This window comes from Oncorhynchus clarkii, chromosome 1, assembly GCF_045791955.1.
Source record: "Oncorhynchus clarkii lewisi isolate Uvic-CL-2024 chromosome 1, UVic_Ocla_1.0, whole genome shotgun sequence".
Lineage (NCBI taxonomy): Eukaryota > Metazoa > Chordata > Actinopteri > Salmoniformes > Salmonidae > Oncorhynchus > Oncorhynchus clarkii.
In genome coordinates this window covers 49057218-49078925 of record NC_092147.1, presented here as the reverse complement: position 1 = coordinate 49078925, position 21708 = coordinate 49057218, and the positions used below count along the sequence as shown (strand labels likewise).

General features: G+C 44.5%; 1 protein-coding gene across 3 annotated transcripts in view; it reads right to left on the bottom strand.

Moving 5' to 3' along the window:
* Window positions 1-702: 702 nt before the first annotated feature.
* The window catches only part of LOC139408339 (kinesin-like protein KIF21A), a 63301-nt gene continuing 42295 nt past the window's right edge, over window positions 703-21708 (bottom strand). For 2 of the 3 annotated variants that reach the window (XM_071152102.1, XM_071152109.1), the window contains exons 23-34: window positions 21629-21649; window positions 20515-20572; window positions 20333-20387; window positions 20005-20216; window positions 19112-19222; window positions 12859-12995; window positions 12390-12564; window positions 12065-12229; window positions 10151-10268; window positions 9754-9924; window positions 2670-2869; window positions 703-2559 (exon numbers count right to left, since the gene is read on the bottom strand). In XM_071152102.1, the coding sequence (XP_071008203.1) occupies window positions 2466-2559; window positions 2670-2869; window positions 9754-9924; window positions 10151-10268; window positions 12065-12229; window positions 12390-12564; window positions 12859-12995; window positions 19112-19222; window positions 20005-20216; window positions 20333-20387; window positions 20515-20572; window positions 21629-21649 (1517 nt within the window). In that variant the 3' untranslated portion in view covers window positions 703-2465. The remainder of the gene's footprint in view (window positions 2560-2669; window positions 2870-9753; window positions 9925-10150; window positions 10269-12064; window positions 12230-12389; window positions 12565-12858; window positions 12996-19111; window positions 19223-20004; window positions 20217-20332; window positions 20388-20514; window positions 20573-21628; window positions 21650-21708) is intronic. The other variant, XM_071152118.1, reaches the window with a different exon arrangement.

The window sequence follows — 21708 nt, the reverse complement described above, 5'->3', positions numbered from 1 at the left end:
CTTACAGTACAGCAATCATTGATCTACTCCAGTACGGATTTCTGTTTAATACGACAATAGTTAGTTCGAAAATAGTCCGATTTTGTTCTGGGTATCCAGATAAGTTACAAGTAAATAACATTTTTCACTTGCATGTGTGTGCTCCAAAATGTTATTGTAAGCAATAAGGTCATTACAATGAGCCTTCAGATTTTGACACCAAGGGAGCCCCGGGAGACATTCATGTGCATCCCAAATTTCACCCCATTTGCTAGTGCACTGGTCAAAAGTAGTGCACTATATAGGGAATAGGTTGCCAGTTGGGACAAATTCTTAAGCTCTCCTGTAGTTGTCATACCTCCTGTTCATCCATGTGTGACCTAGCTGTACAACCATTCCTATGCTTTGCTTGTTGATGAATTACAAATTACACTACTGCCATCTAGTGGATACATCTGGTTAGCCTAAGGTGTTCTTTGAATAGGTATATTTTGAAACCTTGCTTCCTTCCTTTGAGTAAGAATATCTTTTATTGGTGTAGGTGAATGCTACGAGGTGGAAACCTTGCTTTCACCTATCCAATCAGGTTAGTTGGATCAGTGAATGCTACAGCCCCAATCACTGTAGTGCCCTTCTTCCTCAGTGTTCTCTCCACACTTCCAATCTTCAAATCCCCACCCCTCCCTCAAAAGGAACAGACCCAGGTGACCACACACAGGGTACTTGCTGGTTTTTGACAGATGACATTTATTTCGCCAGGCATCTGACATTAGATCTGCTACAGTACAGAGTCAGCCATTTTAGGGAATGACATCTACAGCAAAACTCCAGAGGGGAACCCAGGACTGGTTTGAATACATACAGCTTCTTTCAACAGAACAATTCAATAAAATCAGAGCAGGGCTGCATCTGAAAATGGAACCCTGTTCCCTTTATAGTGCACAACTTCTGAACAGCATCCATGGGTCCTGGTCAAATGTAGTGCACTATGCAATAGGGTGCCATTTTGGATGCATCCCCAGGAAACATAACAGGCTGACTTAGGGCCAGGGAGAGGGGTTCTGTTCAAAAGAGATGAGTGCTGTTAGAACACAGTCTCCCAATTCTGGTCATTTGTTACCCATTCGGGAGTGCAATTTGGTGATCAACAAAACAAACCTTCAGTTTATTTCTTTGTATAATACTGTTTACGTATACACATATTGTGTTGGCTGCTGCTCCTACTACTTTAACATTCAATAGTCCCAGCAGACAGTGGATCCGATACATCATTTGACAGTTAGTTCAGCTCACACCAATCACAAATAGGCCAGTTGAAATGTACAGCAAAACTGACACAAACACGATAAACCACCGTACATAGGGGTCTTCCCAGACCAGGATTGGGAGAGCTTTACAGTACAGGCACAGATAAAAGGCTCCTCTCTTCCTCACATTCAAACTCTTATATAAAGTATGTAACTATGGTTACCAAGTGTATCTCACCTGGAGTCCAGAACAGAAGCCCTCTATGGGTCATAGGTGAGCAAACAACTTAGCAGCAAGGGCATTAGGTTAGTTATAAACTTATTAGAGGGAATAGCATCAAGTGGAAAATCATACAATTGCTAAATGACGAGTAGTGGACGAGTGAAGAGAGTCCGTGTATCCTCAAAGAGACATTGTATTTGCACATAGAGAGTAAGGAAGGACTAAGTGTAAAGACTAAGGAAGCAGAGAGGTGACTGACTGAAGGTGTTTTGCTAGTGGCTACAAGAGTAGCGTTAGTTAATGTACAGTATCCAGTTCACAGGTAAAGCACAAGAGAAGTGTCATGATTTGGTCACCCATGGAAAGCGGGTGCTGAATTCAAAGCAAAATAACATCAAAACCGAGTGACTTAAGGGGGTGTCAGTTCACGTAAAGCCACGTTGATATCACGTAAGGGACAGCAGGGATGAGGACAGTGGTTCTGCTTACAATGCAGAGAAGAAAGGCTTCTCTTCCTTTGCTGGTCCGGGTCTGGTCCGAGAACCAGGTCCGGGTCTTGAAGGCCTGCGACAAAGCCCGGTCTTTACCTTCCTCTCATCTAATTTCGACACCACTCCCCCAGCACAGAAAAACACTCAAGAGCTGCCTCTATTTGTGTTTGTGTTTGTGTGTGTGTGTTTGCGTGGGCTCACTCAATACTTGATACGAGCGGAGACGGAAGGATGTCTATGAAGCAAAAATAGGGTTTATTCTGCACAGGCCAGTGCTACGGCCACACCGGTTAGACTAGATACATTTAGCTAGGGAGACATTTTTCTAGGGATAAATCTACAGTATCTCATTCTGGAAAACGACTACAGCTACTTTTGCTGAGATAAGATTCCATTCTTGGGGACTGTTGTCTTGGTTATAGTATGTGGGGGCTGGGGGTGGTTTCCAAGGCTAAGGGTCAGAGGTCAAAGTGCTAGTCAGCAGCATCCCAGGTGTAGGGTCACGGTGGGAGGTCCCGGCCATGTTCAGTTACTGGCCACCTCATCAGCTGTGTCCACCGTCGTGTCTAAGGTGCTGTCGAGTCCGCCCCGGGCACGCCAGATCTTCACTGTTCGATCACTATTAAATTACAGAGCAGAAAAACTGTGTTACTGCAATGGCTGTATCCAGGCTATTGTGTGTGTTTGTGTGTCTGCCTGTCATTCTGTCTGTGTGGTTCTGTGACTCACTCAGATGCTGTGAAGAGGTGGCTGCTATTGGTGGAGATGCCGTTGATGGGGCTCTCGTGGCCCTTGAGTTCCCCAAGGGCCCCCAGTGTGTCTGCGTGCCACAGCTTGAGCACCCCTCCTCTACAGCCGCTCAGCAGGGCCGGAGAGCCAGGCACCACACCCAGGGCACAAACCCAGTCACGATGGGCGTTGGGCACTTGCTGTTAAGACATAGATAACATAGTACATACAGACTCTGTTTTCCATTCAACTATTTTGCAGGTTAGCAGTGTTTTCCAAACAACTTCCCAGTTAAAATACCCGGCACCGCCTTCCCAAAAGCATGATTCACCAAAATAGTTTGTAAGTATTAGGTACTTTAATTTAAAATTTTAAGGGGTAGCTCAGCTTTAATACTGCAGATAGATTACAGCTTCCATCAATGTAATTGTCTGCATAATTTCCAATCCCCCATATATTTTAGGGTAAATATATTATATACAGTACCAGTCAAAATTTTGGACACATCTACTCATTCAAGAGTTTCTTTATTTTTTACTATTTTCTACATTGTAGAATAATAGTGAAGACATCAACACTATGAAATAACACATATGGAATCATGTAGTAACCAAAAAAGTCTTAAACTAATCAAAACATATTTTAGATTCTTCAAAGTAGCCATCCGTTGCCTTGATGACAGCTTTGCACACTCTTGGCATTCTCTCAACCAGCTTCACCTGGAATGCTTTTCCAACAAACTTAAAGGAGTTCCCACATATGCTGAGCACCCGTCCAGACGCGGTTCTTGTTTTGTTTCATGTTCGTTTTCCATTAAATGTTCACTCCCTGTATTTGCTTCTCATCTCCAGCATCGGACATTACAGAATGCTGTGGTAGCCATGTTGGGTAAGTGTGCCTTGAATTCTAAATAAATCACAGACAGTGTTACCAGCAAAGCACCACCACGCAATCACACCTCCTCCTCCATTCTTCACAGTGGGAACCACACGTGGAGATCATCCATTCACCTACTCTGTGTCTCACAAAGACCCAGCGTTTGGAACCAAAAAACTAAAATTTGGACTCACCAGAACAAAGGACAGATTTCCACCGGTCTTATGTCCATTGCTCGTGCTTCTTGGCCCAAGCAAGTCTCCTCTTCTTATTGGTGTCCTTTAGTAGTGGTTTCCTTGCAGCAATTCGACCATGAAGGCCTGATTTACGCAGTCTCCTCTGAACAGTTGATGTTGAGATGTGTCTATTACTTGAAATATGTGAAGCATTTACTTGGGCTGCAATTTCTGAGGCTGGTAACTCTAATTAACTTATCCTCTGCAGCAGAGGTAACTCTGGGTCTTCCTTTCCTGTGGCGGTCCTCATGAGAGCCAGTTTCATGATAGTGCTGGATGGTTTTTGAGACTGCAGTTGAAGAAACTTTGAAAGTTCTTGAAATTTTCCGGATTGACTAACCTTCATGTCTTAAAGTCTTCTCTCTTTGCCTATTTGAGCTGTTCTTGCCATAATAATCAACAGAGAGTTGTGAATGGTACGTTACCCCATTAACCCTCCTCAGGACTTGAAACGGTCCCACAAACTGCGGGCTCAGCTTCCGCGGGCTCAGCTTCCTCTGCGTTCCAGATCTCCTCAGCGCACCGAATCCACTCGTCCACCGCAGGAGCCTCGGTTTGGCTCGGATGCCAAGGTGCCAGGGTTGGCTGATACCCCAACACACACTGGAAAGGAGTGAGGTTAGTGGAGGAGTGGCGGAGGGAATTCTGCACATACTCCACCCAAGGTAGAAAATCCACCCACTCCCTCGGCCGATCCTGACAGTAACACCGCAGGAACCTGCCCACCTCCTGGTTGACCCTCTCCACCTGCCATTTGCTTGAGGCCGATACCCGGAGGTGAGACTGACCGTGACCCCCAGGTGTTCCATGAACTCCTTCCATACCTGTGAGGTGAACCGAAGGCCACGATCTGACAATATCCTCCAGGATCCAGTAGTGCCAGAAGATGTACGTAAAAAGAGCCTCCGCCGTCTGCATGGCCGACCGAAGCCCAGGCAGAGGAAGGAGGCGACAAGCTTTGGAAAACCGGTCCACACGACGAGAATGGTGGTGTTCCCCTGGGAGGTTCGTTGTGGAACCGGCAGGGGACGGAGTTTTCCATAAGGGAGGTGTCTGGGTGTTTTTGACTGGACGTGAACCTGGACGTCACTAGCCTAGATGGGCCACCAGTACTTCTCAGTTAGGAAGGCGATGGTACGGTCTATCCCAGGATGACCCGACACAGGTGCCGTGTGCGCCTAGGAAAGGAGACGGTGCCGCACACCTGTGGGCACATAGGCGAGGTTCTCCGGGGCACTGTGCGGGTGTGGGTTCCGTACGCAGGGCCTGCCGTATGGCGGCTTCCACGTCCCATACAAGTGGCACGATGATGCGGAACGGAGGGATGATAGGGGTCTCCTCTCCATGCCTCTCCTCTACATCTACAGAGGCGAGACAGGGTGTCAGCCTTCACATTCTTCGAGCCTGGCCTATAGGAAATTGTGAATTGGAACCTGGCGAAGAATAGAGCCCACCTGGCCTGTCTCAGGTTTAGCCTCTTTGCTGCGCTGATGTACTCCAGGTTGCGGTGGTCCGTCCACACCAGGAAAGGCTGTTTGGACCCCTCCAGCCAGTGCCCCCAAGCCTTCAGAGCCTTCTTGACCACCAAGAGTTCCCGGTCCCCTACATCATAGTTCCTCTGGGCGGGGCTCAGCTACTTAGAGTAGAAAGCGCAGGGTCGCAGCTTTGGAGCGGTTCCGGTACGCTGGGACAGCACTGCCCCGACTCTTACTTCAGAGACATCCACCTCGACGATGAAGGGGAGTGAGGGGTTGGGATGTGCCAACACAGGAGCAGTGGTGAAACGTGCCTTCAGCGTCTCAAACGCCCTCTCCGCCTCCGCCGTCCAACGAAGCCGCTGGGGACCTCCTCTCAGCAGGGAGGTAAGAGGCACGACCACCGCGCTGAAGCCCCGGATGAACCCCCGGAAATAGTTGGCGAACCCCAGGAATCACTGGACTGCATTCACAGAGTTGGGGATGGGCCATGACCGGACTGCGCTGACGCGTTGCGCCTCCATCTCCACTCCCTCCGTGGAGATGAGATAGACCAGATAGCCAAAGGACACGGACCGCTCTTCTGTTTAACATATAGACCATGCTCCAACAGTCTTCTCAGCACAGACCTGACTAACGAGACATGCTGGACAGTCAGCAGAATAGACCAAAATGTCATCTATATCAACCACTATGCCCCGTCCCAGCATGTCCTGAAACACTTTGTTGATGAAGGCCTGGAAGACTGAAGGAGCATTAGATAGGCCAAAGAGCATTACGAGATACTCGTAATGACCCATGATCGTGGAAAAAGCAGTCTTCCATTCATCACCTGCACGAATGCGCACCAGATTATAGGCGCTCCTAAAGTCCAGCTTCGTGAAGTACTGTGCCCCGTGCATTTTTTCGACAATGGTTGGAATGAGGGGTAAAGGATAGCTGAACTTGACGGTGGCCTTGTTCAGTGTTCAATAAACAGTGCAGGGGCACAGTCTCCCATCTTTCTTCTTGACAAAAAATAACCTTGATGAGGCTGGTCACATAGAGTGGTGGATAAAACTCTGCTGGAGACTCTCCTATACATAGGTCTCCATGGCCTCGGTCTCCGCATAGGAGAGGGGATAGACATGTCCTCTCAGGAGGGCTGCGTCAGACAACAGGTCAATGGCACAGTCCCAGGGGCGATGGGGAGGCAGGCATGTAGCCTGGGTCTTTGAAAAAACCCGGTGCAGATCCTGGTGCTCCTCCGGGAAATCCACTTGAGGTCCACAGTCCGGACTGTGCAGTGGTGTTGATAGACACCGCGAGACACCTCCCCTGACACTCCTGCAACCAACCCAGCAGTCTTCTCTCGGATCAAGAAATAACGGGGTTATGCAAACTCAACCAGGGGAGACCTAAAACAATGGGGTGCGTGGGGGTGTTCATAATCAAGAAAGTGATCTGTTCTGAATGAGTGTCATGGGTCCCCAGTGGCCAGTGCGCTATCTAAGAGATTCCCGGCAGCTCCGGAATCAATCAGAGCTAACGGGAGTGAAGGGCTAGGGTACTCAGGGAATTTAATGGGAAAACACACTGGTTGATTTGACAGACAAGGAAAGGAGACCTTGCCTCCTACCTGAGTTGGTGCAGGGGAATTCCCTGGCTTGTCACCTCCACTCCTAATGGATAGAGAGCAGGTCGGGGAGAAATTACCCCCTTCTCCACAATAGAAGCAGAGACCCAGATTCCTCCTTCTCCTATGCTCTGCCTCGGGCAAACATGCCGAGCCCACCTCCATTGGCTCTGGCCACAGAGCAAGGTAGCCATGGGCTCCGAATTCCACGCAGGTCTTCTTCTGGACTGCAGGAGGTTGTCCAACCGGATCACCATGCTGATGAGCTGGTTGAATGACAGGTTGTCATCACGGCTGGCTAACTCCAGCTGTACCTCCTTCCGCAGTCCGCTGTGGAAAACGGCGACCAGAGCTGACTCGTTCCATTCGGTGGAGGCTGCGATGGTCCGGAACTCCAGGGTGAACTCCAAGGTGGTCCTAGATCCCTGGCGTAGTCGGAGTAGACGCTCAACCTCCTCTCGGCCCTCCACAGGATTATCAAACACAGAGGGTAAGAGGAGGGTGAAGAGCTCGTAGGACTCGACCTTGGGTCCGCCCGTCTCCCAGACCGCGGCACCCCAGTCCAGAGCCCGTCCGGTCAGTGCCTAGATGACGGTGGCAACCCTGTCTCTTCCTGAAACAGCCCCGGCGTAGAGAGCGAGGTACAGATCGCATGTAGAAGGAACCCCTTGCATCTTGCTGGTGCGCCGTCGAAGCGCTCCGGGAGGGACAGGGGAATACCACAGACCGGCTCAGAGGGAATGGATGTTGGTCGTGGTGTGGGAGCTGGTACCGGGAACGGTACTGGAGAGACTGCACACTCCCCTCCAAGCGCAGGATGGTTGCCAGCACACTGTCCATGGTGATACCGAGTCTGGAGAGACAGTCCTCGTGGTGCTGTACTGTCCCTACAATGGTCGCCAGCTCGGCCTTTCCTGCTGTCTCCATTTTGCGGGTTGGTTATTCTGTCACGCTGGTATAAAGGATTTGGAGACAGGCTCAGGAATACACAATATGGTTTTTTAATACACCCAAGACAAACACGTATACAAAAACACTGGGCTGTACCCAAACAAAAGAGCGAGGGTAAACCTTGTTGAACGACACGGGACGATACCCGTAATACACAATATATAAAGCACGCAGCATAACAGCTGCACCAACACATAGGTGCTCACACGACCAACGGACATTGGAACAGAGGGCACAGATATAACATATTAATCAGGGGAAATGGGAACCAGGTGTGTGTAATCAGACAAGACAGTCCGGTGTTGATGATAATGAACCCCGTTCAGTGAAGCCTAGAAAGCCAGTGACGTAGACCTCCGGAAAAGGTGAATAGAATGAGCAGCAGTACCAGGGGGATCTGTGACAAGTACTTTTAACAAGGCACACCTGTGAATTGAAATGCATTCCAGGTGACTACCTCATGAAGCTGGTTGAGAGAATGCCAAGAGTGTGCAAAGCTGTCATCAAGGCAAAGGGTGGCTACTTTGAAGAATCTCAAATATAAAACATATGATTAGTTGAACGCTTTTTTTGTTACTACATGATTCCATATGTGTTATTTCAGACTTTTGATGTCTTCACTATTATTCTACAATGTAGAAAATAGTAAAAATAAAGAAAAACCCTGGAGTGAGTAGGTGTGTTCAAACTTTTGACTGGTAATGTGTATACATATCTTTTAAAAATATATTTCCCATTATTATTTTCCCCTAACCCTACCACCCATCCCCTAATTGGAGTAAACTAACGGACATAAACACTTAGGCTTCTACTTCCAGTTTATACATACTATAGACATTTTATGGACACAATGTATTTTACAATAATTATAATTAGTTTATTTTTAATCCAATCCTTTCAGCTACCATCAACCCATCTATCTCTGAAGCCCATCCAGTTTCTATTTCGCCATATATTTTTAACTGCGCTGTTTTACAAAGTTATGAACATATATACGGACACAGTATTTATTATACTAGTTATCTTGTTGTTTTTAATCCCACCGTTCAGCTCCACTCAACCCCTCCCATCTATTTCATTTTTTTCTTTCTATTTTACATATAGTTTTGAACTGCGCTGTGATATTCCACAACAGTGTTTCACACTGAACCTTTCTATTCTCATAGTTTCTAGAGATTGTAAATTAAAAAAACATTTTTTGCCTAAAGTATTATTATGTTATTGATTGAGTTACTATGACATTTCAGATCACCCAGTAGCGCTATCTGCAGAATTAGCTCCAAGTGGAATGGAATCGATACATCAAAAATCTCTTCCCAACTATTTTGCAATCTATATGGCACAGCTGTCAATTGTTTGGTCCTTAAATAAAACTGTATACTTTTTTATTTATCACAATTTTCTTTAACCAATTCAGTCTTTAATGCAGGGCCGACAGACAAGTTCCTTACTTTTTCCACCTACCACTTGCCTCTTCTATTTCTGCGGTAATGCTGCAATTAGTTGGTTGTCATTTTGGGTAGTGCAGACATATACATATATTTTTGTTAGCTGCATGCGTGACATAACCTACCAGTCCTATTTATGATATAATTTACAAAGATTATACAATAAAAAATTAAAAAATGTATATTTTTTTTAAATCAATTAGTATATTTGAGTTTAACAACAATATTTGTTGTATTATTTGCTCTGTCTTTTCTGGTGGAACAAACAGAAATTGCAACCAACTTTCTATAACTCGTTTTAAAAATAGCGATATTTTGGAGATGATTTCATTTTCAAATAGCCGAAAGTGAGAGGTTGTAATCTGAATAAAGGGAAAAAGGCCCTTCTTGAACATGGAGTGAGACATTCTTACTAAACTGCTTTTTTTTAATGACTGGATTCACCAAAATAGTCAGTGACACTTCCCCTTTCCCCTCTGTTACCTGCAGTAAGTCTTTGCGGTCTAGGTCCCACTTCTTAATGCCGTTGTCCCTGGAGCCGCTGAAGAGGACGTCCCTCTGCACCACCAAGGACTCGATGCCATCGTAGTGGGGAGGCTCAAAGTTGTGTGTGGGGCTGATAGCACCCAGGGCCCCCTCTGTCACGTCAAACAGCTGCAACAGACAGTCCATCAACAACACTAGACAAGTCACAGCAAAGCGTTAGCCAGGCTAATTCCTATTGCATAGAAAACAAATACAAGAGCCAACATGATCCATATTCAAACATGAGACAACAATAAAACCATGTAGAGATGTAATATGGTGTGTGTGTGGCAGTCATCCTTTCGACAACAAATATACGCAGAACAGCCACACACCATAACACACTCTCACACACCTTGATGTAATGGTCCTTGGATCCGCTGATGACCAGATCCTGACCGTTCCCACTCTGGTCCACAGTCAGACACATGACTGGACCCAGGTGACCAGTCAGCTTCCCTGTGGATACAAATCTGACCAAGAGAGAGGGAGGACAGTGGGCCTTTAACATGATAGCAATTTCCTGAGATGCACTGCGTTACGGCAAGACACTCACTAAGAGGACAGGCAAAGATCAGCAAGGGAATAGATCAGGGGTACTCAACTACTATATGAGAAGGTCCGGTCACACAGATTTCCTAGGTAGCAAAGGTCCGGATGGATATTGTCATTTATCGTCGTAGTAACAAACCCCTACCTTACAACCCATACGACCCCAAACGGTTCACACCCCTCTTGTTGGCCGAGATAAAAAAATACATACATTTGTGATTATTTTTCTAACAATTATACACATTTTGCCATGTCATATGATACCGGAGGGACTCAATTAAATTTGAGGTTTTATTAGTCGTATGTACACGGAAAACACATGGTATCACAGGAGGTTAGTGGCACCTTATTTGGGGAGGACACACTCGGGGTAATGGCTGTTAGTGGAAAGGTATCAAATACATCAAACACATGGTTTCCTTGTGTTTGATGCCATTCCATGTGTGCCGTTCCAGCCATTATTATGAGCCGTCCACCCCTCAGCAGCCTCTTGTGCATGGTATACATCCTCCAACGAAATGCTTACTTGCAGGTCCAACAACAGGTGGTCAGTCCAGTTCAAGTCTTCAGCAGTCTGATGGCTTGTAGATAGAAACTGTCTCTGAGCCTGTTGGTATCAGACTTCATGCTCCGATACCGTCCTACCGACGATAAGGGAGAGGACAGCTTGTGGCTGTGGTGTATGGGATCCTTGATGATGCTGCGGGCCTTCCACAGGCACCATTTTGACTAGATGTCCTGGATGGTTGAGAGCACGGTCCCAGTAATGTACTGAGCCATCTTCACCACCAGCTGGAGGGCCTTGCGGTCATGGATGGAGCAATTCCCATAGCAGGCCATGATGCAACCGGTCAGGATGCTCTCCATGGTGCAGCAGTAGTGTTTGGAGAGGACCCGGGGCGGCATGCCGAATTTCTACAGCCGCCTTAGGAAGTAGAGTCACTGTTGCGCCCTCTTCACAAGAGTGGTGGTGTTGTTGGTCCATGTCAAGTCCTCTGTGATGTGGAAGCAGAGGAACCTAAAACTTGTGAGTCTCTCTGCTGCAGTCCGGTTGATGTGAATCAGGGCATGTTCCCTCTTCTGCTTCCCGAAGTTAACAATCGACTCCTTTGTTTTGCTTACGCTGAGGGAGAGGTTGTAGATCAATGGGGGGCCCCTTGGGGGTCGAGGTCCCTAGGAACATAATCTGGCCATAATAATTACAAGATTTAGATAGCTGGTTAGACTAACTTACCTATCTAGCCAACATGGGCTAGTAGTTGATCAACTGGACTTTTCTGACATGTTATAAATAACTCACTAAGGTCTGCAGGGAATGAAATAACACAAGGAAAGCGGCGTATTCACCACCAAATTTAGAAATTGCACCTTACTATTACAACTCTCAACAGCAGTAAGCTGAAAGCCAGGCTGAATCCACCCCCCCTCCCCCAAAAACATGTAAAATAGAAATATATATGTATATACTGTTTATTATTATTATTATATATTTTTTGAAAGTCAGAACCCGAAGTCCATATTGACCCCGTTCAAGGTCCGGATCGTGGTCTGCCAGTTGAGTATGGCTGGAATAGACATTCAATACAAGCAGTAGCCTCTAGATCTTTTATAGATCAGCACATAGTAGTGAGAGAGAAGTTTTCTGAAGACAATGCTTTTTTTCAGGCCTCTTTGGATTTGTTTGTCAAAATGGCCGGTGTGCCGTGCTATACCGTACCTTCTTAGGTCCCAGACTCTGACAGAGTTGCCGGCGGCGGCGTACAGGACAGAGCCGCTGGGGTTGAGTGCGATCTGGTTGATCTGGTTCTCTCCTGCCGGGATGGTGACAGTCCGGTTGGTGCTAGACGCACAGGCGTCGCCCAGGGTCACCTGACCAGAAGACCTGTAGAATACAGAGGCGTGGGTGTCAAATAAAGTTACCATATATGGGTGTAATAGATGTTATCATATATGGGTATAACAGATGTTACCATATATGGGTGTAATGGATGTTATGTATATTTGTATAGCCTATCAAAAACAGTTACGCGATTGACACTCACGTGAGGGTGCGGATGCACTTGGCTGAGTCTCGGATGTCCCAGACCTTGATGTAGGAGGTGGAGACGGTAAAGACCAGGCTGGAGCTGTAGCGGACTGACACCACATTGTTGGGGTGACCTGTCAGGGACATGATCTCCTGACCTGTCACTAGGTTCCACACCTTACACGTACGGTCTGGAAGGAGATGAGAGGAGAGGAAGAGGTGAGCACTGATCTCCACAATAATTTGCTCAAATCACATCACGAGAGCATCTGATTATATTTCTGTCTCAATTTCTGTGTCACAATGTCACTGGCAGAGTTTCTGTCTATCTACCTAGGTCCCCTTAACACTAGTGGTGTCAGTCCAGTTACAATACTGTGTCAGCCCCATAACAACAACAATCTATCGGTCCTGTCCAGTACACATTTATCTCAAGTGATTAACTTTTGCTCAGTCTGTGAGACAGGAGACATTGGACAATTGACCTTTGGAGCCGGTGAAGAGGAGGTCATCGGTAGAGTCAACACACAGCACGGCTTTAGTGTGACCCTCAGCCACGTGGACACACTGCAGTGTTGCTGACCGACTGCCCTTTGAGGAAGGCACTGGGTTGATCACCCCTCTGGGGAGGAAGAAACCATGCATGAAAATGTCAGTAGGGCTCAGAGAACGGGAACCACCGTTTAAGGCTTCATATACTGCAGTAAGACACAGAAATAATTCAATACAAGATTAAACATGCGCCCAAAAGTCCACCACTACAGGCACACATGCATACCGTATACAGTACATAATGTACATGTACCCACTTGGCCAGTTAGCAACATGCTGCAAATCAAAATAAAAAACTAACGAGAAGCCAGTGACAGTGTCCATCCACAAGCATGGTCAGGCTGACAAAAACTAAACCAAAAACTGAACAGAACCATCCAGAGATCCAGAGAAAGGACTACCTGTCAACCACAGAGGAGCCTCTCTCCTCGCAGCATACCACACATCAACACACTGGCAAGAAGGGAGACATTGTTGGCAACTGACAGAGATTTTCAATAGCTGTCCGTCCTTCTTCACTTTAACACAATCCTCCTACAATGGGCCAACCTTGCAAGTACTTTCAGTTGAGTCTTGTACAGTTATTGGGTGACAACAAAAAAACATTTGGTAGTCACAACAGGTAAGTCACTATAGCGTGACTACAAACGTGAACAGAGGAAAATAGGCCTACATATTGTAGTGTACATTTGGGAGAAGAAACGGTCCATTCCGTGGACAATTAAGTCTAAATCTCACTAAAGGAGAGGTGACAACGTGTCCCGAGTGGTTTAGATGTGTCCCCTGACGTGACAGAGTGTGCTCAACAATTCCAACACCTACCTAATGTTTATAGCTTACCTAATGTATGCAGCATACCTGTAAACAATATATTTGATTGGTGATTTGACTTCCAGAGCTTCCTTACAGTGGGGTCCGTAATTATTGGGTCCCATGATAAAGATGAGTAAAAAATAAAATAGTGTATAAAATAAATAATACAAATACTGAGCTGTTTTGGAGAACACATTGGGAGGGATCGTAGAACATTCCTCCATACTAAATCTATCCAGATCCTTGATATCCTTGGTTTTTTTTCTTTATTACTTGTTAAACAAAATCTCTTCTTCTGAGCAATTGTATTAGTATTAAATAATATAACAGTACAACCAATTTGAGCATACAATATACAGTGCTCAGTACTTGTACTGTTTATTTTATTACAATACACTATGCCTATTACTTGTAACTTATGCTTATAACTTAACTAACTTAACTTCCTCTTACTTATCCTGCGGTCTGTCTGCTCTATCCAAACACCCTGTCAGATGGACAAATCTGTTGCCTTGGCTACGTGGGCGGTTAGAGGGGAAGGAGGGGGGTGACGGGGTGCTGGCGTCGGAGTTCCTCGTATCACAGCTGGAACGGTGGACAGGGAGGCTGAGGCTGGGCGTCTGGCTGCTGGCATACATACATAAAGGATAAATTCGTTGCCTTTCTACTGTTTGTTTGTACAGTGTACTGTACAGGATCACACGCATACCAGTGGAAATGTGCATGCACATACACACGCACACAAGGACACAGAGGGACACACTTGCACACACTAGAGCTAGAATGGGCTAAAATAGATAAGCAGCTTTCATTGTTTGAAACTATCTCCTTCTGTCTTCTCTGCATTCTGTAAGAACCCTCTCTAATCAACAATTAAGTGATAATGCCCGAGAATCCGGTGTTTGGAGGATATATGTGATTTGTTTCAGGAAACTAGGCATATGTCGCAAGTCACGACTTCACAGGAGTGACATTTGATCCTTTTTTATTTATTTTTAATCAAAATGCCTTCTGGAACATGTGAATGTTCATGTGCCTTAATAACAAACTTGTATGCCATCTGTAAATAAGAATAAAATTGTTAAATTACGAGCCTTGTTGGTTAACCTTTTGTGTGTAGGGGGCAGTATTTTCGTTGTTGGCTAAAAAACATACCCATTTGAAACTGCCTATTTCTCAGCCCCAGAAACTACAATATGCATACAAGTGTCAGATTAGGATAGAAAACACTCTAAAGTTTCCAAAACTGTAAAAATATTGCCTGTGAGTATAACAGAACTGATATTGCAGGCAAAAACCTGAGGAAAATCCAATCAGGAAGTGCCTCTTATTTTGAAACGTCTCTGTTCCTATGCATCCCTATCCTCCATTTAAAGGGATATCAACCAGATTCCTTTTTCTATGGCTTCCCTAAGGTGTCAACAGTCTTTAGACATAGTTTCATGATTTTATTTTGAAAAATGAGCGTGAAAGATCACATTGCGTAAGTGGATAGGTGGGGGCTCTCAGAGTGAGTTTTGCGCTACAGAGTAAAGCGGCCATTGTTTCTCCCTGGGTGTTACTGAAAAATGTACACACCCGGTTGATATATTATCAAATATATATTTTAAAAACAACCCGAGGATTGATTATAAAAAACGTTTGACATGTTTCTGTGGACATTATGGATATTATTTGGAATATACGTCTGCGTTGTCGTGACCGCTCTTTCCTGTGGATTTCTGAACATAACGCGACAAACAAACGGAGGTATTTTGGGTACAAAAATAATCTTTATGGAACAAAAGGAACATTTGTTGTGTAACTGGGAGTCTCGTGAGTGAAAACATCCGAAGATCATCAAAGGTAAACGATTAATTTGATTGCTTTTCTGATTTTCGTGACCTAGCTACTTAATGCTTAGTGTACATAATGTTTTGTTATGCTATCGATAAACTTACACAAACGCTTGGATTGCTTGTAAAGCATCATTTCAAAATCTGAGACGAAAGGTGGATTATCAAAAGGCTAAACTGTGTTTTGCAATATTGCACTTGTGATTTCATGAATATTTTTTTGTAATATTATTTGACTGTGGCGCTATGCTATTCAGCGGGTGCTGACGAAAATGATCTCGCTAACGGGATGGGTAGCGTCAAGAATTAAGCCACAGTCAGTAACATTCCCAGTAGGCATGATTGGCTGAGATAATGAGTGGGCTGGACATGCCGAGAGAAGAGCTTGGATTGGTCTGCAATGTACAATTGAAGTCGGAAGTTTACATACACCTTAGCCAAATACATTTAAACTCAGTTTTTCACAATTCCTGACACTTAATCCTAGTAAACATTCCCTGTCTTCAGTCACTTAGGATCACCCACAATAAGTTGGGTGAATTTTGGCTCATTCCTCCTGACACAGCTGGTGTAACTGAGTCAGGTTTGTAGGCCTCCTTGCTCGCACATGCTTTTTCAGTTCTGCCCACAAATTTTCTATAGAATCGAGGTCAGGGTTTTGTGATGGTCACTCCAATACCTTGACTTTGTTGTCCTTAAGCTATTATGCCACAACTTTGGAAGTATGCTTGGAAAGCACCCTCACAACATGATGCTGCGACCCCCATGCTTCACGGTTGGGATGGTGTTCTTCGGCTTGCAAGCCTCCCCCTTTTTCCTCCAAACATAACGATGGTCATTATGGCCAAACAGTTCTATCTTTGTTTCATCAGACCAGAGGACATTTCTCCAAAAAGTACGATCTTTGTCCCTATGTGCAGTTGCAAACCATAGTCTGACTTTTTTTATGGCGGTTTTGGAGCAGTGGCTTCTTCGTTGCTGAGCGGCCTTTCAGGTTATGTCGATATAGGACTAATTTTCCTGTGGTTATAGATACTTTTGTACCCGTTTCCTCCAGCATCTTCACAAGGTCCGTGGATGTTGTTCTGGGATTGATTTGCACTTTTCGCACCAAAGTACGTTCATCTCTAGGAGACAGAACGCTTCTCCTTCCTGAGCGGTATGATGGCTGTGTGGTCCCATGGTGTTTATACTTGCGTACTATTGTTTGTACTGATGAACGTGTTACCTTCAGGCGTTTGGAAATTGCTCCCAAGGATGAACCAGACTTGTGGAGGTCTACAATTTTTTTCTGAGGTCTTGGCTGTTTTCTTTTGATTTTTCCATGATGTCAAGTAAAGAGGCACTAAGTTTGAAGGTAAGCCTTGAAATACATCCACAGGTACACGTTCAATTGACTCAAATTATGTCAATGAGCCTATCAGAAGCTTCTAAAGCCATGACATAATTTTATGGAATTTTCCAAGCTGTTTAAAGGCACAGTCAACTTAGTGTATGTAAACTTCTGACCCAATGGAATTATAATACAGTGAGTTATAAGTTAAATAATCTGTCTGTAAACAATTGTTGGAAAATGCACAAAGTAGATGTCCTAACCGGCTTGCTAAAACTATAGTTTGTTAACCAGAAATGTATGGAGTTGTTGAAAAATGAGTTTTAATGACTCCAACCTAAGTATATGTAAACTTCCGACTTCAACTGTAGAAGGCTTCTGTCAATTTGAGCTTGTCAGTCTGTGCTGGTAATCCTGTCGAAACACGGCTTTAAAAAAATATGTATTGTGTAGTGGAACTGCATAAGTGTTACTCTCCACTTTCTGGAGGATAAAGTTTTGAAATCAGTGGAATTAGAGTATGATAGCTAAAGAGATGGAGAAAATACCCGTCTCTGGATTACATCTTCAAACTAAGGGCAATCGTGGTATGGCATCCGTGACAGGGAGACGCGTCCATCTTGCACGATGATGTATGTAAGATAGACTAGGGTTAGCTTGCTACATTTTCAGATATTACACATTTATAATTTTGACAGAAAGTGGTTTCATTTCAAACTAAATATATTCTCCAAACACTGGCTTCGAGGGCATTATCACTTTTATACAACAGGTTACCAATATATTCCAATAATGATTGACATACTCTGTTTAAACACGTTATTTTGATTAATTTATTCATACTATTTCATCCTTTCACAATATATAGTCCATACAAATTTAGGGTTGCTACCCAAGCCGACTGGTCATTAACTTCGGTTCGGTTGCCAGAGACGTTCAGACTTTTTGTTTTGTATCTATGGATACGACCCAGTCGTTCATTCTAAATGCACTGGCTGGCACCATTCTTATCCCTTGCTTGCTAGCTAGCCAACTACTAATTTACAGTCACGTCAAACAATGCAGCCAGAAAACAACAAAGTAGCAGCATTTGCATTTGTTTAAGCTGTTTTCTATTGACATTTATTTGGATACATCCATAACAATGAGCTAATGAGATGCGATTTCACCTGGCATAGAAAATGTGCTCTCTCGTCAGGACACTGTTGTTCAGAGGAGCTAGCCAACAACACAGCTAACACAATCACTTCAAGTTGAATCCTGAAAGACTGCTTTCTATTGACATTACTTTGTATATATCCATAAAAATGATGACAGCTGATTCATGATGTCGACTGGCTGAGAAACGCTGCTTGCCTGTGTGTCTCTTCCCAACTAACGACACATTGATTACTATGGGACAGCTGGAGACCGAATTTGAATATTGAAACAATGTTGCAAATTTCAGAGTCAGACAGCAAGGTTTATACAAATCTCCGCTGTTAAAAACGAAATGTTAGTCTAAAAGATGTGAGATAATCTAGATGCTATTTATAGTGGAGATCAAGTGTATAAATTGCCTGGCTGGGCTGATGAGACAGTGGATTGCAGATGGAACAGAGTAAATAGCCGATGGTAACTTGTGAAATAGACACCGTCTGGAATGCGGTTTTAACCAATTAGCATTCAGGATTAGAACCAACCGTTGTTTACGGCTCTGCACTCATTTCTGAGACTTTCATGCTCATCACATGTGGTCCTGAGAACTGATCAGGGAAATAATGTTTGCTCAGTCAGGGTTTCACTCAGCATGGTTCCCTGCTGGATACCAATATATAGGAATTATATATCGTAGCCAAATTTGCAACAGAGGGTTTGGAGAGGCTGAGAGGGCCAAGTTGAACACTGAATTAACTTGCCAAATTAAAAATAGATTTAAGAAATAGAAGTTAATTGTTTAATCTCAGTCAAAAGGGATATAGAAACAAAATTAGCTATATTTCTCAAGAACGCGTCAACTACTTGACATTCGGTGTAGAACTTGGTAGGGTAAGGTTATTATTTCCATCACACCAAGCAAAGAGAATTGTTGATTTAGAATAGATAACACCACATACTTTCTGAGGTGGGAAATTCAGAAAGGGGGCGATAAGTATAATTTGCAAGAGCTGTTGGAAAAAGTTGTGCTTTTGGCCTCCGGCCACCAGAGCGTCGCTAGTCTCTTACTGTTTGATCTCCTTGACCTTAGCCACCAATTGTGTCTTGTCATAGGTCTTCCTGCGAGAGAGCGGCGATGGCTCTGGAACTCTTTTTTCCGCCCCTGAGGAGGAGGCAGGTCTGGAGCCGGAACAAACATTTAGTTTTCATTAGCACCACACAACACCATCCAAAGACAACACAAGACAAAATATAAGGAACAAAAATGACAACAATGTAAGACTATAAACTAAAGTATAAATGAAACAATATTGGAGGCGGTGAACATGCATTACACACATACCACACTGTTACCTGATATTCAGTCCCAATATAGACGTTCCTCCTTCACCCAAATCTTGTGTTTTATAAGGACACCGGGTGTAGCACTAGGGCTACATTGTGTCACACTGAAATCAGTCCCCAGCACTATATCTTATGTGTTCAGGTCAAACTAAAATTGGTATTGCTGCTCAAAACATACGTAGAAAGCCAATGTGCGCTATTGGTTAGTTTTATTAGCTCTTTCTGATGCTTTGACAGGATGCAAATGTTAAGGATTAATATTGTGTAGAGTTGACATAGTTGTGCCATAAGCCTATTGCAATTGAGAATTGCATCTAGTGAGAGAACATGAGATCTGCATGGCCATACTGTACATGCCCCATAATCATAGTGTGTGTGTCTGCCTGTCAGTAGTAGCCTTGATGGTTTAGTGTTATAACAGCTGCTACATGCTAATGAACAAATATACTAAAGGGTTACATGTTGGTTTCTACTGGCTAGGAGACTTGCAGGTGAATAGAGGAGATTTAAAGACCATGTCAGGCAAAGTGGAAAGGGAATAAGCAGCAGCTGTATCAACATGCAGAAAGCAGGGGGTTAGCAGGTTAGCTAGCTAGCACACGGAGGCCCGGACTTACATGCTGCCCATCTTAGAGGACAAGCCGGGAGAATGAGCCATATAGTCCCTGTCCCTGACTGACGAGCCAATGGGGGTCTCAGGATCTCTGCCCTCTTCTGGAGTTTCAACCAATGGGAGACATGGGGAGGAGAAATCGGCAGAAGGCGTGTCAGGGACGGAGTCACTTTTGGCGTAGAGCAGCTCCATCTGAGTGGTGGTTCTCCTACGAGCCTGGGTGGGGAGAAACACACTCAGTTCATAATACACACAAACACGCACCCACACACAAATGTCCACACAAGGATAGTAAAACAATGATACACATGCTAACAGGCTGAGAATGTTACCTTGCTCCTTGTTTTGGCCTCTCCACAAAGTTTCATTAGATCTGATGTCAGAGAGCTGTAACAAGGAAGTAGAATATATGAGCTAACATACTTTTTAAAAATATAAAACAGGATACAACAAAAAAAAGTATAATGTTCACTATTTTTGGGTCATTTGAGTGAACTCTCTCTTTAATACTTACTGTCCGTCTGTTGCAGGACTCTGGGTGAATTCGTCACTGCTGCTGTCATCCCCATTCTCTGTGAAATCAAAGGACAAAAAATGTCAGTTGAACTGTATGTCAGAGCCAAACAACATCCATAGCAAATGCATTTTTTTTTTGTGTGTTATGGCTAAATACCAACCAACTTAAGTCAGTTCTGCCTAGTAGTCCAAATACCTGCCAATCGTCCAACCAAACATGGTACAAGGGTAAAACCGTTTATTGAACCAAACCTTGTGCTATTACTATGTTGGCTACAAACAGACAACAATATGTGGTTATGTTAACAATATGTGGTTTATATTATTGAACAAGGTAATGGTGGTAATAATGAACAAGGAGAAGCGGATGAAGACGCTGTCAGCGCAGCGCCATGCCGTCTATAAGAAATTGCCTCAAAAGACCTGAATAGATCAGGTCCTTGTTCAGTCACTGAGAGGGAAGGGTTGACAAGGTTCAGGGGTCGAAAGGGTGAGAGGGTAAAAGAGGTCAGATGTGAGGGGTTATGAAAAGGAGGGAAAACCGAGATGAGCTGCTCCCGGGGCAGTGTGCTTTGCCTAGAGGGTCCTACTGAGACAAAACATCCTGGTTCTACCTGTAAATGGCAGGGGTCCTCTACAGATACAGTACAGTAGTTATATTATCAGAGGCTACAGTATAAAGCATGGTGGCTGTAGCACATGGTGTGAAAGGGTCCTCTCTTTTTATTTTACCTTTATTTAACTAGGCAAGTCAGTTAAGAACAAGTTCTTATTTTCAATGACGGCCTAGGAACAGTGGGTTAACTGCCTTCAGGGGCAGAACAACAGATTTGTACCTTGTCAGCTCGGGGATTTGAACTTGCAACCTTTCGGTTGCTAGTCCACCACTCTAACCACTACCCTGCCGGAGTTATATGAGCAGGTGCTAGAAAGCATGGTGGGAAGAAAAGAAAGGGGGGGGGGGTCAGCTAACATACGGAGGGAGGTTTTGAAGACAGCAGCATTGCACCTCATGCACCCGCTCATGTTGTTGAGTTAGTTTCCAGGAGGGGGACCCATGCATTCATATAAACATATATATATAGAGAGAGAGTCTGGTGTCTGTTACTTACCCACTGGCATGTTACCTAGCTCTGTATCCATTAAGGCACCATGGGCGGGGCAAAAAGAAAAAAGGCAACACACAAATCAA